The sequence below is a fragment of the Rhinichthys klamathensis genome, unplaced genomic scaffold, assembly GCF_029890125.1.
Source record: "Rhinichthys klamathensis goyatoka isolate OS25496 unplaced genomic scaffold, OSU_Roscu_1.1 h1tg000527l_1, whole genome shotgun sequence".
NCBI lineage: Eukaryota > Metazoa > Chordata > Actinopteri > Cypriniformes > Leuciscidae > Rhinichthys > Rhinichthys klamathensis.
This window is the reverse complement of record NW_026607004.1, coordinates 832,197-849,968: the sequence shown is the minus strand read 5'-3', so window position 1 is coordinate 849,968 and position 17,772 is coordinate 832,197. Positions and strand designations below refer to the sequence as shown.

Genomic DNA, 17,772 nt, shown 5'->3' with positions numbered 1-17,772 from the left:
ATTAATATTCAGAATGTTGCAGTGTTCGTATGTATGAGAAGGCGGAGTTCGACGCTGAGGAGGACCGAAAGAAATAAACGGAGGCGCTTTAGCGAGCGCGAGGAGAAACACGGACGCTCGCGGAAGACACGCGCTCTCTACCTGCGTATCTAACGAATAGACGTGCTTGTCCAGGTTAGTGAAGCATATTATATAAATATCGCATCTTATTTTTTTCTCCTCATACACAGTTTGTTTTATAGCCTATACTTAAATCATGCATTAGTAGCCTAACAGCTGCTTTTATTCCTGGATGTTTGTCAGATGTTTTTTTTTTTAATGTAGGATACTACAAACATACAGAGGCTTGTTATTTGGAGTTGTTGACTTTGAGTTGCAAACCCCCGCCCCTATTTGTGCTCAGACTGGGTTTTAAAGCCTATAATTAAACACACTTGCTGAAGCGGCTATAAAAAGTGTCCTGCGGTCGTCGTAAAATAACGCTTTACTTGTGCAATATACAGAAAACCCCGTTCAACTGTCATCAGACTAATATCTGACATTAAACGTATATCAGACCAGGGACCGGTTGCATTTAAACCATCTAAGACTATAGTCTTGCAAGTTTTCTTTAAGACTGTTCATAACTTTCATTAGTCAGTTAAAATATGTCAAATGTAAGTTGGTCTAGTTTGATACCGAAAAGTAACTAATTACCCCTAACTAACCCAACTGCTCATCCAATTTGGCCCCTGATCAGATCAGTTAAACTGTTACAAGACCAAATCAGAATGTGGACTAACATTAGGACAAAGTACAGTTGCTTAGACTAGTCTTACAAGTTAGTCATCTGATTTTGTCCTTTAAAACTGGTGATTGGTTGGTTTTAAATCTAAAAAGTAAGACCGGTTACCTCTTGGTTAACTGCTAGTTGGTCAGACTAGTTCTTAAGACTCTGTTGATTGACTGTTTATGTACAGTATCTGTAGGAACATTAGATGTGTTTTTGCCAGCCTAAGACTAATATTAGATGAGATGTGATATGTTTAACTGTTCTGAGACTAACTGTTTTATCTAAATCAGTTATTTATTGAAGGTCTATGAAGGATTGTGTGTTTAAAATGTTTTTAATGCACAGTAAAACAGTTTTAACATTTAACAGGATTGATAGTTGTACCGTAGACTCATAGTTATGAAATGCACTAATGAATCATTTATCACAACAGTCTGTTGGCAAAATATGTCAGAGTTATGATGTAACAATGTAATATGAAGTCAATTTTAAGCAGTCACATTCACACACACACACACACACACACACACACACACACACACACACACACACACACACACACACACACACACACACACACTCACACACACACACACACACACACTCACACACACACACACACACACACACACACACACACACACACACACTCACACACACACACACACACACACTCACACTCACTTACTCACACACTCACTTACTTACACACACACACACACACACACACACACACACACACACACACACACACACACACACACACACACACACACACACACACACACACACACACACACACACACATTCACATATACACTCAAGCTCACTCTCTCTCTCTCTCTCTCTCTCTCACACACACACACACACACTTACACTCAATTACACACACACACACACTATCCTTAATCAAATAAATTCCTGAGCCGCAGGCCTGTGTGACGGGAAATAGAATAGCTCAGGAGTGTGTGAGTGTGTGTGCAGCACCGATCCAAGAGACCGGAGGAGGTGTTGCTCGGAGCCGTCCGTCCTTTATTCAAGAAACGCTAATGCAAAAAAACCCCCCCAAAAAACAGGTCTGTGTCCCGGAAAATCGTTCTGCTCTGGAGAATACTGATTAGATCGAGGGAAATCAGAGATCTCTGACAGAAGCTGGTATTTGAGTTGTGGTTTGTGTTTGTTGAAATCTGTCCGTCCGTCAGTAAATATGCCATTCAATTCCATCTTTCAAGCACACCTTTTGTTTGTAATCCATTAACAACGAAGTGTATGAAAACAATGAAATGCGTAATTGCAAAAAGTATAGTTTTACTTCATCGTCTCTCTCTCCTCCAGGTGTGTCCCTCACGATGTGTGTCTCACTGCACCTGTGCGTGCTGCTGGCGGTGTGTTCTCTGAGTGTGTCTGCGTCCCCGTCTTACGGAGAACGAGGCTCTGATCTGGGCCTGCAGCTGTTTCTGCGTGTGGTCCAGGACAAACCCCTGGAGAACGTGGTCATGTCCCCTCACGGCGTGGCCTCTGTCCTGGGCATGCTGCTCCCGGGGGCCCACGGGGACACTCGCCGACAGATAGTCACCGGCCTCAAATACAAGAGGACGGGTGTGTGTGTGTGTTTGCTCTGCTTTCATTTGCATTCCTTCAGCATTAACACATAAGGCCAGATTTACTAAATGCTTGTGTCAGTGCAAACCCTATTTTGCATTAAGAAACAGGATTTACTAAAGACACGCTGTTAGAAATGAGGGATAAAAATGCATATGGTTTCCCTGTCAAACCACTTAATTTATGGGAGGAGAGTATTTTAAATGAATCATGCAACATGATTTGCTCTATTACTTACCGCCCTGAAAAAGCATGTCTTTACTGCTTTTGCACATTAACATAACATTGAATTTGTGCATTGTAGAGCTGCACGATTAATCGTTAAAGTCTTTTTTTGAGGGAGTCATTGAATCATTCATTAGCAGTTTCCCTGTCAAACCACTACATTTATGGGAGGAGAGTATTTAAATGAATCTTGCAACATGATTTACTAAGGTTTGCGCTTGTCAATTTACTGGTATTTGCACCATTATTAACCGCCCTAAAAAAAGCATGTCTAACCTGATTTTGCACCTGACATGACATTGAATTTGTGCATTGTAGATCTCGATTTAAACACCCACATGATCTTATTCCTAAATTACAAGGATTTGCCTTTGTCTATTAAACCTTTAACAAAATCATACCGGAACATTGAGATCCTGATCCAGAGAGAGCGGTTATCATGTGTAGATATGAAACAGAGTCATTGAATCATTCATTCAAGAGATTTGTTCAAAAACGCTGATTCAAGTCTTTATGAGTGAGTCATTGAATCATTCATTCAAGAGATTCGTTCAAAAACTCTAATTCAAGTCTTTATGAGTGAGTCATTGAATCATTCATTCAAGAGATTCGTTCAAAAACGCTGATTCAAGTTTTTATGAGTGAGTCATTGAATCATTCATTCAAGAGATTCGTTCAAAAACGCTGATTCAAGTCTTTATGAGTGAGTCATTGAATCATTCATTCAAGAGATTCGTTCAAAGATGCTGATTCAAGTTTTTATGAGTGAGTCATTGAATCATTCATTCAAGAGATTTGTTCAAAAACGCTGATTCAAGTTTTCATGAGTGAGTCATTGAATCATTCATTCAAGAGATTCGTTCAAAGATGCTGATTCAAGTTTTTATGAGTGAGTCATCGAATCATTCATTCAAGAGATTTGTTCAAAAACGCTGATTCAAGTTTTTATGAGTGAGTCATTGAATCATTCATTCAAGAGATTCGTTCAAAAACGCATGCTCAAGTCTTTATGAGTGAGTCATTGAATCATTCATTTCAAACCAAAAAAAATAAAATAAAATTCATTCTAATTAATTAAACATTTTTAAATAGACTGCATTAATCATTAGCTCTAGTGCATTGTCATTAGATCACCCGCACCAGTTTGCACTCCCATCTGCGTTTCATTAGATTGTGGCTTCACGCTAATTTGAACAGTTTAGTAGTTCTGGCTCTTAGTGTGTAATTCAGTGCCACAGATGCCTTTTGGACGCCTCAAAAAAAGTAGCATGTGGAGTATCATAAATGTTCAATTGATTTTTGCCTGGCAGACTATACAATGGGCGATTGAAAATAGCAATTTCAACCCTGTAATTGATATATAAATTCCTTTCGTGTGTTTGTTTTGCTCTTAGGTCCATATAAGATGTTGCGGAAGTTGCATAAGGCCCTAACGACCAAATCCAACGCTGATATTGTGACGATCGCCAACGCGCTGTTCCCCAACGAGGGCTTCAGCATGAAAGAAGACTTCCTGACAGCCAACAGGGAGAACTTCCTGTGCCACAGTCAAACCATTAACTACAGCGACCCAGAGAAGGCTGCAGAAACCATTAATGAATGGGTGAAGAACAGCACTAAAGGTACACCTCACGTTGACCTCTGACCCCTGGATCTGATACCCTGACCTCTAGCCTGGATTACTGAAAAAGGATTTTTCAATGCAACTTCTCTCGAAATGTGATATTTATCCCTAAATAAGGTCTAAGCCCTAAGATTAGTGCTTTTAATGTTCAATGTTAATATAATTTTATTTATTTATTTATTACATGTATATATTGGTATGTTCATGTAATAGCCATTAATAGGCTACAAAATGAGTTCCCATTCATTTTTTTTAATATTTGATTCCAATACACAATCTTTATTTGTTTGTTTGTTTATTTATTAATTAATTTGTATCTTTTATTATTAATCTTAAGAACATTTTCCAAGTCATATAACAAAAATTATAAGGAAAATATAAGCTGAATTATTGAAAATTAATTGACTTAAACCTAATTAAGTTTATCAAAAACTGAAAACCAAAAATTTTTCAAATAAAAAAACGTTTTATTTATTTATATCAATCACACAAATCATTATTTTAAACTTTATTTATGTCCCACATCCCCCCCCCTCCATTTTTTTTGTTGCAAAAATTTCAATTCTTAGACAAAATGGACATAAAATAGAAAACAGCTGATATAATATTTAGTTAGTTAGACCTCCTGATGTTGTCCGTTCAGTGACCATTTGTTGAAAAATAACTTTTCCTGCCATATTTAGTACTCTATTTGTGTGCCAATTAATTTGTAATATTATGTTATACTATAACATGCTCTGTTTTTTTGTCTTTTTATTTCTTCAGGCCATATTCCCAGCCTTGTCCAGGCGGATATGTTCGATCCGGTTCTGACTCGTTTGGTGGCTGTAAACTCCATTTACTTCAAAGGCCTGTGGAAGTCCCGTTTCCAAGCCCAGAACACCAAACCCAGAAGCTTTACTGCAGGAGATGGAAAGTCATACAAAGTGCCCATGATGTCCCAGCTCTCCGTCTTCAACTACGGTGAGATGGTGGGATTTCCTCACAGGTTGCACCAGCTATTAAACACACACACACACACACACACACACACACACACACAGAACTGAAAGATTTTCCTGCTACATGAATCATGCCATTGTCTGGCTACTTGTCGAACTCTTTTCCAGAGACGACGATGCAATAAAAACGTGGCTACTTTTTAAATATCTGGGAACTCTGGAGTATTTTAACTTTACAATTCCTCATAACCCAGGAGATGGGAATAAAATAGTGCAAAATGTGAATTAATTGAGTTCTAATGTAAGAGCCAAGAGTGTGTCTGGCCATCAGCAGAAGGATTTAATCCATGAAAACACCAATAAACTTTAGTTCTTTTACTAGCTTTGATATTAGCCCTTTACAAGCAGAATTAAGTGTTTTATAGACTGCACTTATAAAGTTCACCGGGGTGACTGGGATATGATCCATACACGCATGTGTCAGGTTTTGTTTTTTTATATACTGAAATTTAGGTTCATAAAACTAATATTTTAAAGAGGCCATATTTATAGAAGTCTTGGTTTTGTTTATGGGCTCTACAAGAATAGGTTTTCATGCTTGAATGTTCATAACACACATTATTTTCCCCATATTCTCCATTGCTGCATATGGAAGCTTGTTTCCGCCAAAGAATAAAAAAGGTAATTGCGACTTTTTATCTCACAACTCTGACTTTTTTTCTCTTATTGTGTGATGAGTTTACATAAAAAGATATAATAGTCAGAATTGTGTGAGTTTATTTCTCACAATTTGATTATTCGAGTTTCTGCGGTTTTCGCATCCGTAGCAAGTATTTTGATGGTGTTTTGACAATTCAGAGCCACCGAATGACGAATAAGAAAAAAAAAATGCATACGAAAAAGTTTGGACTCTGGAGTGTGCAAGGACCTTTACACGCAATTGTGACTTTATATCTCGCAATTCTGAGAAATAAAGTCAGAATTGCGAGATGTTAAACTCACAATTGCGAGTCTTATCTCTTTTTTTATCTTTTAAAACGTTTTATTCTGTGGTGGAAACAAGCTTTCATAGTTGCAGCTCCTCTCTTCCCAGTCTGTCAGTAACGCTTTGTTTAGTTCCTGTCTCTATGAAGCCCCTCCTTCTGAAAAGCACACTGTGCTCTGATTGGTCGGCTGGATCAGTGTGCTGTGATTGGTCAAGCGCTTCAAGCGTGTTTGGGAAATGTCCCGCCCCTTACCATAACCACCAGTTTCAACACACTACTAACCAACTCAACCAGGCCCTTCCCCTTTATCCTGCATATTAATTAGTTAAATGAGGAATATTGTGACGTGTTTGTTCCCGGAAGAAACTCAAGGCGTTTCAGGGAGTTCAGAAACACTGACCCTGATATAGAGAATAACTCCCGCTGGAGGGACTTTGTAACTTTGCAGAGCTTTTTCATGCTCAAACAGCAACATCACACACTACAGCAGTGTTTCTCAAACTTTTTCTGCCATTCCCCACTTTGAAGGTAGGGAAGGGTTCGTGCCCCACCTGTCCTTATGCAATCGCCCCAACAAAATGTTAATAAACTAGGCTTTAAGTTAAAATGTATTTTATTAACATGACATTTTAAAAACATGAACATGACAGTAGATAAAAATAATAATGCAATTGTGTTTGTATTTTGCCTCTGATAACATCAAATTCAGAAACGGGAGAAAATAAAAGTGTGGACTAGTTGTGCTTTGCTTTACTATTTTGTCACTTCGCAAATTGCATGCAAAAAGAACAAACAAAATTGAAAAAGAATAATAGTAATCTCAGGGTTTTTCCTGGCTCAAAACGAGGCGGAGGTGGTAAAATCCTAATGTACGTATTTTAGGTATTTTTATAATAATAATTGTATTTTGTATTTTTCGAGGACTATCATATAAGCTACTGTTTCCCACAGTATTTTGCGTGTGGTGTGGACCTCTGCACCCCTATAGGGAGGTCCGGGGGCATGTTCCCCCGGAAGAAAAGTTTGTACGTTTTAAAGATAAATTCATAAATCTGGTGCACTTTGAAAGTTCAACATTAAGTGATTAACGTTAACTAATTTAGTGTCTGCAATGAGCCTGTTTTGTAGTATGCTATATTTTCTGAGCCAGAGACGGAGAGCGCTCACCGCTTGACATCACAACTATTCAGTGTTTTCAACCACAATGTTTATTTTAAGTTTCAGACATTTAAATTCACATAAGTCCTAAAAAAGCAATACATTTAGAGTTTGTCAAATACACACTTATGTCTATGGAAGCGGCAATAATAATTATTCCATTATAATTAGACGACACGTATTATTCATATCAAATACACATCGTGTAAGTAACTTTCAAGTTTACTCTATGCTTCTCCCAGTTCATCGGCCACTTACTTTCATGTATTTCGGGAGAAGTGGATAAATTGACGTTTGTTAAATCCAACAGATCCGATTCTCTAAAATCCGGCATAAACTATAACGGCCATCGCGTATAACGTTAGCTCAACTAAGGTGTTTAAACAACAAAACGCATCCATTTGCTCATATTTGACAATCGGAATATCAGATATTTCCTGCTATAGCCAACAAATTTGTGAAATAAAAGCAGATAATCAGTCATTCAGCGCTATTGTGGCTGCGGTGTGACAAGCAATGACGCGCCACCATGGAAACCATAAAGGGATACGATCTAAATAACGGGCGCCTCTAAAAACTTTTAAACTTACGTGTGAAAAGGTTAAGTAAGGCTTACATTTAAATGTGTCGTTGTTTTGTTTAGAGTTTATGCTCAATAAATAAAGAAATTAATAGAGATGGGCACACAAATTACCACATTTTCTCCGTTTGTCGCGCCCCACTTGTCATGCTTCCATTCCCCACCAGTGGGGCGCGCCCCACACTTTGAGAAACGCTGCACTACAGAAAGATGAACATGGAAAAAAAGCATAATAGGTCCTCTTTAATAGTTGAGAGACCGAGTGTGCAGCATAAAGCCTCATCCGTTTCTTTGTTCTTGTTTTCTCGGCAGGTCAAGCCAGCACTCCAGAAGGTTTGAAGTACACAGTGATCGAGCTGCCGTATCATGGTAATAGCATGAGCATGTTCATTGCGTTGCCGTCAGAAGAGGCCACGCCCCTTTCGGCCATCTTACCTCACATCTCCACAGCGACTGTCCAGAGCTGGACCAAACAGCTGGTCCCGAGGAGGATGCGCTTCCTGATTCCGAAGTGAGACACCCGTCGTCACCCTAATCCTTTAAAGGGGTGGTATAATGCCCTTTTCACAAGATGCTAAATAAATCTCTAATGTCCCCAGAGTGTGTATGTGAAGTTTTAGCTCAAAATACCCCACAGATATTTTTATATAGCATGTTAAAGTTGTCACTTTTTGAGGGTGAGCAAAAACGCACCGTTTTTGTGTGTGGCCCTTTAAATGCAAATGAGCTGGGGGCGGAGCTTCAAGAGCTTGTGTCCAATAGCACCTTCGATTACTTTTGAAGATTTCAAAACCTTTAGCCTTTTATGTTCAAACCGGAAGATGGACTCAAGAAGAAGTGACAACATTTCTGAATGGTTAGTTGATGAATTTACGTCGCTTATGTGTAGTTATATTCTAGTCATTGATTAGCATATTCTGTCATGATAATCTATAAATCACGTTCCCGGGGGCGGGGTTTATGTAAATTTTTGGGTTAGTGATGTCACTAACCCAGGAGGAATGTCGTGTAGTCCCTACCAGCCGTTTGTTGTAGTCCTTAAAAAGCCATTTCTTTAAAAGAAATTTTAAATTTCTTTACTCATATCTTTGAGTGTTGTGACTTTGCAGATGTTGTTTATGCTCAAACACCAACAGTACACACTAACTAAAGTTAGAAAAGTGAAATCATAATCAACCAATCAGCCCTTTAATGTTCCCTTGGGCTGAATCCGAAATCACCCACTAAACCCTCATTCACTATTCCCTACGTTAGTCCCCTAATACCGTTCACTTGAAGGAGTGAATGAAAAGGAGTGAGCGAATTCAGACAGCCCTTGAGCGTACATCGGTTGTACACTCGTTGCAGTGCACTGTGGGATTGAATAAGTGCACTCAATAACGTGCACTATGGTTTCGGACACCACTACAAATGGCTGTCCATTCAAATAACGCCCTATTTCGGATTCAGCCTTGGACTTCCCCCCCTTCAAATAAGTCATTTTAAAAGGCATCTTTTCTATGATGCAGTGCTATTTTAGCATTATTCATACTATTATAGTTTTCTAATTTTTATATTTTCAGTTTCCATTGTAATTTTAGTTTAGTTTTTTTGTATCTTTTTTAATATTTCTATATATTATTAATTTATTTTATTTTATTTTTACTAATTGTAGTACTTCAACTAAAACTTATGCAAACAGCGAATTTTTGCTTAATTTTTAAGTTTGAAGGTTTGCGTCTGATATTTTCTCAAGGCATGCAGGTTATGAATGACATGAGGGTGTGTAAACGATGACAGGATGTTGATTGGTTTTGGTGGACTAGGCTTATATTTGAAACCCTTTACATACTTAAACCTGGATTTAGTCTTTAGAAAAGCTGAAATAGATGCAAAGTGCAGAAATTCAGTGTTATGGAAGCTCATTTTTGCCACATAAGAAAAAAAAGTCATTATTTGAGCAATAATCACAGTCACAATTATGAGATACAAATGTCTGATTTTTTTATTTTTTATAATTATGACTTTTTATCTCAACATTTTTACTTTTTATGCTATACTCTCGACTTTTATCTCATAATTTTGACTTTATATCTCATAATTTTGACTTGGTATATAATTTTGATTGTGCTAATTTACTTTTTAAGTCATAATTATGACCCGACATAATTTTAAATACATCATTTTGACTGTCATAATTTACTTTTTATCTCATAATTAAGACTTATTAGTAGGTATGTCATCATTTAAACTGTCACAATTTTGACGTTTTATCATAATTTTGACTTGGTATATTATCATTTTGACTGTTGTAATTGACATTTTGACTGTCATAATTTTGAGTTTTTTATCATTATTTTCACTTAGTATATAATTTTGACTGCCATAATTGACTTTTTATCTCATAAATATGATCTTAGTATGTCATACTTTTGACTTTATGCCATAATGTTAACTGTCATAATTTTGACTTTTTATCTCATAATTCTGACTGTCATCATTTGGACTTTTTATCCTATAATCTTGACTTTCCTCATCATTTTGACTTTGTCTATAATGACTTTTGTATCTCATAATTTCGACTTTTTATGTCATTGTAACTTTTGGCTTTTTATCTCATGTTTATTTAGTATTTTTTATTTTATTTCAATTACAAAAACTAATTAATAAATTTTTTAGTTTTAGTTAACATAATTAAAACATAACATAATTTATTGTGGGTACATAACATAACCCACAATACCAATACTAGTATGACCTGTAGTGAATCTGACATACTTTGTGGACTCATTATTAGCCAGGACAAGCACCACTAATAACGGCGTCTGTCTGTCTCCTCTTCTTCGAGTAGATTCACAGCCGACGAAGAGGTGGATTTGGAGGCTCCTCTTACAGCGATGGGAATCAAAAACATCTTCAGTCAGAGCAAAGCTGATTTCAGACACCTGAGTGAGTGACAGCTGTCAGTCATGCGTTCATGAGTTCATGTGTTTGTGCTTGAACTAATGATATCGTTGGTTGTTGACTGTGAACTTCAGCCGCATGAATCACGTCTCTCAGTGATGTGTGAAAATGAGTCAGAGTGGCTGGTCACTATCCCAGTGCCAGATGAGCTCCAAACAGACTATCCTCCTCAGAGCCTTTGCTTTATTACCGTCATTCATGCTGTGAAACCACAAACTTTAACCTCAATTGCTGCCAGCAGTGAATCAAAGAAAAGCTAAAAGTCATAGTTCAAGTTCACCCAGAAAAGAAACACACACATGTTATGTTTTCAATGCAACACAAAAGGAGATTTTTTTCCCCCGTACAAAAACATGTCAGTCAAAAACGATCATAAAAGCTCTTTTTGGAGCTTGACAGGCACTATGAAATATCATTGTATGGACAATAGAAGAAAGTCATACAGGTTTGGGACCATGTGAAGATGCGTAAATGATGACTTTGTGAGCCCTTTCTGTTCTTAAACCTTGATTTTTGGTGTTTAGAAAAGCCAAAGTATTTTAACGAGGGCAGAAATTCAGTGTTATGGAAGCTAATTTGTGCCACGTAAGAAAACAAACGTCATCCTTTGATAAATCATAATCATAGTCATCATAAATCATAGTTGAAAGTATGAGATGAGAGTCATTATTATGACTCTCAAATTATGATTTTTTCATAATTATGACCTTTTATCTCATTATTATGACTTAGTATCTCAAAGTTATGATTTTTTATCTCATATTGACTTTTTTTTGTCATAATTATGACTTCTTTTTATATCATAGTTATAACTTAGTATATTATAGTTACTATTTACATCAGAAGTTTTGGCTTTGTCATTATTATGAATTTTAATGTCATAATAATTACTTCATTTTCCATCATTTTGACTTTTTATTTCATAATTATGACCTGGTGTCTCATAGTTATGACTTTTTATCTCATAATGTCAACTTTTGTCATAATGTTTGGCTTTTATTATCACAATTATCACGTAGTATCTTATAATATCAACTTTTTGTCATAATTATGACTTTTATATCATAGTTTTTACTTAATATATCATAGTTACAACTTTTCATCATAAATTTGACTTTTTGTCATAATTTGGGGCTTTTTTATTATCATAATTATCACGTAGTATCTTATAATATCAACTTTTTGTCATAATTATGACTTTTATATCATAGTTTTTACTTAATATATCATAGTTACAACTTTTCATCATAAATTTGACTTTTTGTCATAATTTGGGGCTTTTTTATTATCATAATTATCACGTAGTATCTTATAATATCAACTTTTTGTCATAATTATGACTTTTATATCATAGTTTTTACTTAATATATCATAGTTACAACTTTTCATCATAATTTTGACTTTTTGTCATAATTTGGGGCTTTTTTATTATCATAATTATCACTTAGTATCTTATAATAACAACTTTTTGTCATAATTATGGCTTTTTATATTATAGTTTTGACTTACCGGTAATATATCATAGTTACAACTTTCCGTCATAATTTTGACTGTCATAATTTTGACCGTCATAATTTTGGGCTTTCTTATTATTATAATTATCACTTAGTATCTTATAATAACAACTTTTTGTCATAATTATGGCTTTTTATATTATAGTTTTGACTTAATATATCATTGTTACAACTTTTTGTCATAATCTTCTTGGCTGTCAGACTGCTTTTTGTCATAATTTCGAATTTTTGTAATGACTTTTTTATATCGTAGTTATGATTTAGTATCTCAACATTACAACATCATTTTGACTTATTGTCATGGCTTTTATTCTCATAATTAATATATTTTATGTTATAATTATGATTTACCAAAGGATGATTTGTGTGTGTGTGTGTGTGTGTGTGTGTGTGTGTGTGTGTGTGTGTGGTGGAAATGGACTTTCATACAATGTTTAAGTATCAAGCTGGAAAATATCAGAAATGGCCAAGAGAATCTGTGGAAAAATGAGAGGGACAGATATAAATACATACTAAAGTACAGAGAGAAAGAGTATAAAAGAAGATGATTATGAACTAAAGAAGATGATTCTGAACTATAGGAAGGAAGGAAGGGGTTTAGCAAGCGCTGGAGGCCCAGCTGGCACTGCAGTTTGAAGTGTTGTTCTGTTGCCCCAGTGTGGCCGTCTGATGAAATGACATGATGACTGTCTATGGTGGATGGATGAAATTAGGATGTAGCAGATCTGCTCTATTAGCTGAATACAGATTATTTTATATGGTTATGAATACTAATAACTAATACAAATAACATGTATGACTGTTTATTGCTGTGCAACATCACAAAAGATTTGATGATTATATTGTGTTAAAAGTGTAGTCTTTATGTTTGTGTTTGCAACAGGTTCAGAGTTTGTTTACGTGTCCAAAGCCCTTCAGAAAGCCAAGATAGAGGTCAATGAGGATGGAACCAAAGCCTCTGCTGCCACAAGTAAGTCACTGTGTCATCAATGCTTTTAAAGTCAGAAGTTGTTGGCAACTCACAATCAGCCTTCACCAGTGGTCATGATCCACGTGTTCTCTCTCATCTCAGCTGCAATCTTGCACGCCCGATCTTCTCCTCCATGGATGGCTGTGGACAGACCATTCCTGTTTCTTATCAGACACAATGCTACAGGTACACACACACACAAACCGCTCATATCTGTTTCATAGTTATGAATCTGTAATATTAAAATGTCCTGACTGTGAAATCTGATCCCGTTCTCCTCTCAGGAACCATCCTGTTTGCTGGCCAGATCAACAAACCTTGAGCCCGGAGATCATAGGGGTTTCTTCCTGTATGTCTCATCAGTGACACACACACACACACACACACACACACACACACACACGCACACAAACGCATGGATATTTTAAACTTTTGTCCTGGACTGCGTGTTCTGTGCCTATTCAATTTCTCAAGTGTCTTTTTACCATAATTTTTACTTTGTCTTTGTATTGCATTTCTGTTTTCTTTATATTCTTGGGGAACATTTTATAAGATTTTATACATGGTTTATAATTTGTGTCTAATGCAAACGTTCTCACAAAATGTGTGCAACTTAAATGCTGAGATAACTTTTGTTTAACTTTAACTGAGATCATTTTTGTTCTTAATAGTGTCAATTTATTTGGCATATTAATGATACATTTTCCTGCATCGAGTTATATTTTATTAAATAAGGTACTTAAACTGGTTCACTTTGTCTTTTCCAAATCTCAGACGACTTTTTACAACATTTGTTCTTTATTTAATAAAGTACACTAAATGTACTTGTTTTGTCGCTTTTGTAGTTGTATTTATTATGTTTGATTAACACTGATATATAATACTAGATACTATTAATAGTTAGACAAGTTCACTAATAAACTATAGTCCATATCATGTATAATGGTGATTTAAAGTAAAATTGGTTTAAACAAATAATAGTGCTAACATTTTTCAGAACAAATACAAAATTAGTTTTGTTGTACTTATATTATAATATATTAAATGTATACTATGTTATATTTATACAAATGTTAGGCTAAATATATGCACAATTACATATAATTATCAAAAAATAATATAAATGTAAATATTGTAACTTAATATAATAATTTCACATTCATGTAATGCTCAATGTAATATTTTAATCAGTGTTGGGTGTAATTAATTACTTATTAATCTCAAATTAATGACTTTTCCCTTAAAGTAAAGTAGACTACTTTTAATTTTTCTGTAATTTAATTATAGTTCCTTCTGATGTAATTGCATTAAATACTGTTTAGACTATACAACAAATCTATACAAAACAATATTGGATTTAACATCAAAATGTAATGTTAAAATGTATGTTTTTAATGTAACCTTCTCGCTTTACACACTTTGGTCAGTTCAAGAATAAATTAGGCAATTGTTTATTTGTAAGAATTAAAAGAGCAGTTTTATTTCTATCCTTGTATTTGTCAACTGATCGAGGTTGATATGGGATTTAGAAAGTAATAAGTAGGGGTGTCCCCGACTAAGGATTTTCATAGTCGAATCAGATTCGTCAAGTCCTGCCTATAGTCGACTAATAGTCGAATCATGTGTGTGGTGTTGGGAAGGGGGCGGGGCTTTAACATTTTAATGCCGCGATGTACAGAACATCACACAAAGATATAGAAGAAAATGTATAAAAACATTTTTGATCAATAAAACTAAGAAATAACATAAATAACTGCAGAAAGGCCACACTTTAGATAGGATTTGCATTTTACATGCAAATTAAATCGGCTGAATTGCCTGTATGAGCATGCTCTAAGTAGGCCTACAGCGCAACATCGATGCACTGAAAAATAATCAACAATTAAGAACACAATATACATTTATAATAAATAAAAATACAAAACGAAATAAGTCAGAATCAAGTCACAAGAAGCAGAACAAATGTGTGCAAAATGCCTAAAGTGCAGGGGAACAAATATTCATAACACAAGTCACAAATAGTTAAATTAGATCACCCTGAGTGATCAATTAATAAAATAAAAATAAAGAAATTATTAAAATAACGAAAGTATGGCCAGGATTGTCAACTTTGTCTTTTTAACAGCAGAAACAACAATAAACGCTCAACTGGAGCGGCAGTCTTTTTAGCTAAACGTGTACAGTATCCAAAAATCAAATTAGAACCGGCTGAAATGTTTTGAAATCACTTGTACCCATACCTGATCGAAAAAACAAAATCCAGTCTTTCACTCGGCCTGTGTCCGTTTGAGTCTTTCAAAATTGTGTGCGCGGATAAAATACCTTCTAAAACGCTTAACGTGAAAAACGCTTAACGGCTTTGTCCTAAAACTGTTATATTAAAAGATCAAATTCTGTACACACCTTATTAATAAAGCATACTATATAGTCTACAGAAAAGCAGATGAGCCCAGAATATGAACGCAACGCGTTTTATTATAGGCTACGTTAAGCATTTTCCTCCCATTGAAAACCGTTAAAGAAAAAGCTTTACGTGACTTTCTATAGGAGAAACGCGTTGCGTTCATATTCTGGGTTCATCTGCTTATCTGCACATAGAATGGTTTCTTAAGGTGTGTAGCCTACTTTGTACATACATTACGCTCGTAAAAGTGCCATTTAAGCGTTTTAAAAGCTTTTTTCACGTTAGGCATTTTAGAACATCCCGAGGAAAACCTGTTAACGTTGGCCGGCAGAAGTGCGATCATGGTTTTCCTGATGAAAATGAAAATCCAGCCTTGGAGAATATCCTTTCTGATGGTGTGCATTTAGATTTTCTTATCCCAGACATTTTCAAAGATTTAAATCCCTGCCGACAAGACGCTCCTCTGTCGGTCACGGATCGAAAGTGAAACTTAAATCTGTCACGGCTCACGGGGTGTTTGGATTTATTCACGCTGCACGCACGTTAAAAAATATTTATTAAAAGCTTCTTTCTTTGCACATTTTTATTGACAGCATTATCATAATAGGCTGTATATTAACGTATTGACAGAAAACCAGTAGTTCTATGTGAAATCAGACATTGAGCACACTCATATAGCCAAAATGACATAATCCTCGTTTAACAACACATCTGCGAAGATTCGACCGTGAGATTGGTAGTCGAATCAGGCTCCTCCTATCGAAGCATCGAATCTTCGACTATTCTGGGTCACCCCTAGTAATAAGTAGTCAATACTTTTTAGAGAGATGAACTAGTACAGTAAAATAATTACACTGTAATTAGCTAGTAATTAATTACTGAAAACTGATATTAATAAAGTACATCGATACAGTCATGCTCAAAAGGTTACATGCACCTTGCGGAATCTGCAAAATGTTAATTATTTTAACAAAATGAGGGGGATCATACAAAATGCATGTTTTTTTATTTAGTACTGTCCTGAATAAGATATTTTACATAAAAGATGTTTTACTGGTATCTAAGATTTTTTGCATCATAACTGGCTGGTAAAAAATATTTATGGCCGGTAGCCTACATTTTCTTAAAGGGGTGGTATAATACCCTTTTCACAAGATGTGAAATAAGTCTCTGATGTCCCCAGAGTTTATATGTGAAGTTTTAGCTCAAAATACCCCACAGATATTTTTATATCAACGGGTGAGCAAAAACGCACCGTTTTTGTGTCTGTCCCTTTAAATGCAAATGAGCTGCTGCTCACGGAACAGGGGGCGGAGCTTCAAGAGCTTGTGTCCTGAAAATTTCAAAAACTTTTAGCCTTTTATGTTCAAAACAGAGTTAGACAAAGATGGAGAGACTCAAGAAGAAGTGACAACATGTAGACATTTCTGAATGGTTAGTTGATGAATTTGTTGCTTATGTGAAGTTATCTTCTAGTCATTGATTAGCATATTCTGTCATGATAATCTATAAATCACGTGTTGTGGATATAATTCTATTCGAAAAGCTAGGAGGAAGGAGACAAGTGGAAACCCCTTAAAAGTCAAATTAGTAAATGTTTATTTCTTGCAAGAAGTAAAATTGGCATTCAAATACAGACAGCATCTATATGAGATTAAAAATCCTAAAAAAGGGATTTCTTTAAAAGCAAATATCTTTGAGTGTTGTGACTTTGCCGATGTTGTTTATGCTCAAACAGCAACATTACACATTAACTAAAGTTAGAAAAGTGAAATCACAATCAACCAACCACCCCTTTAAATCACTGGTCATTGGCAGGTGTGGCAACAAAAAAAGTTAGTTTTAGGCCCTGTTTGCAAAAAAATCCATTAATAATTTATGGTACACGATGACAGACACAAAAATGATGTACACACGAGCTACTAAACGCCCATGAAGAGACGACTCAACGCCGGCGATATGCCCTAAATTAATACATGATTAACTAACTGTATTTTTTCTATGTACATTTCTGAAATGCACTTTCTGTAAAGCTGCTTTGAAACAATATGTA

At 35.5% G+C, this 17,772-nt stretch overlaps 1 protein-coding gene across 1 annotated transcript; it reads left to right on the top strand.

The window, feature by feature from the left end:
• Positions 1-15: 15 nt before the first annotated feature.
• Positions 16-14,064, top strand: serpine2 (serpin peptidase inhibitor, clade E (nexin, plasminogen activator inhibitor type 1), member 2). Its single transcript, XM_056238598.1, has 9 exons — positions 16-174; positions 2,108-2,371; positions 3,994-4,221; positions 4,989-5,186; positions 8,201-8,399; positions 10,719-10,816; positions 13,229-13,315; positions 13,418-13,501; positions 13,600-14,064. Exons 2-9 carry the CDS (start codon positions 2,122-2,124, stop codon positions 13,635-13,637), a joined length of 1,182 nt encoding a protein of 393 aa, XP_056094573.1. The 5' UTR covers positions 16-174; positions 2,108-2,121; the 3' UTR covers positions 13,638-14,064.
• Positions 14,065-17,772: the final 3,708 nt, after the last annotated feature.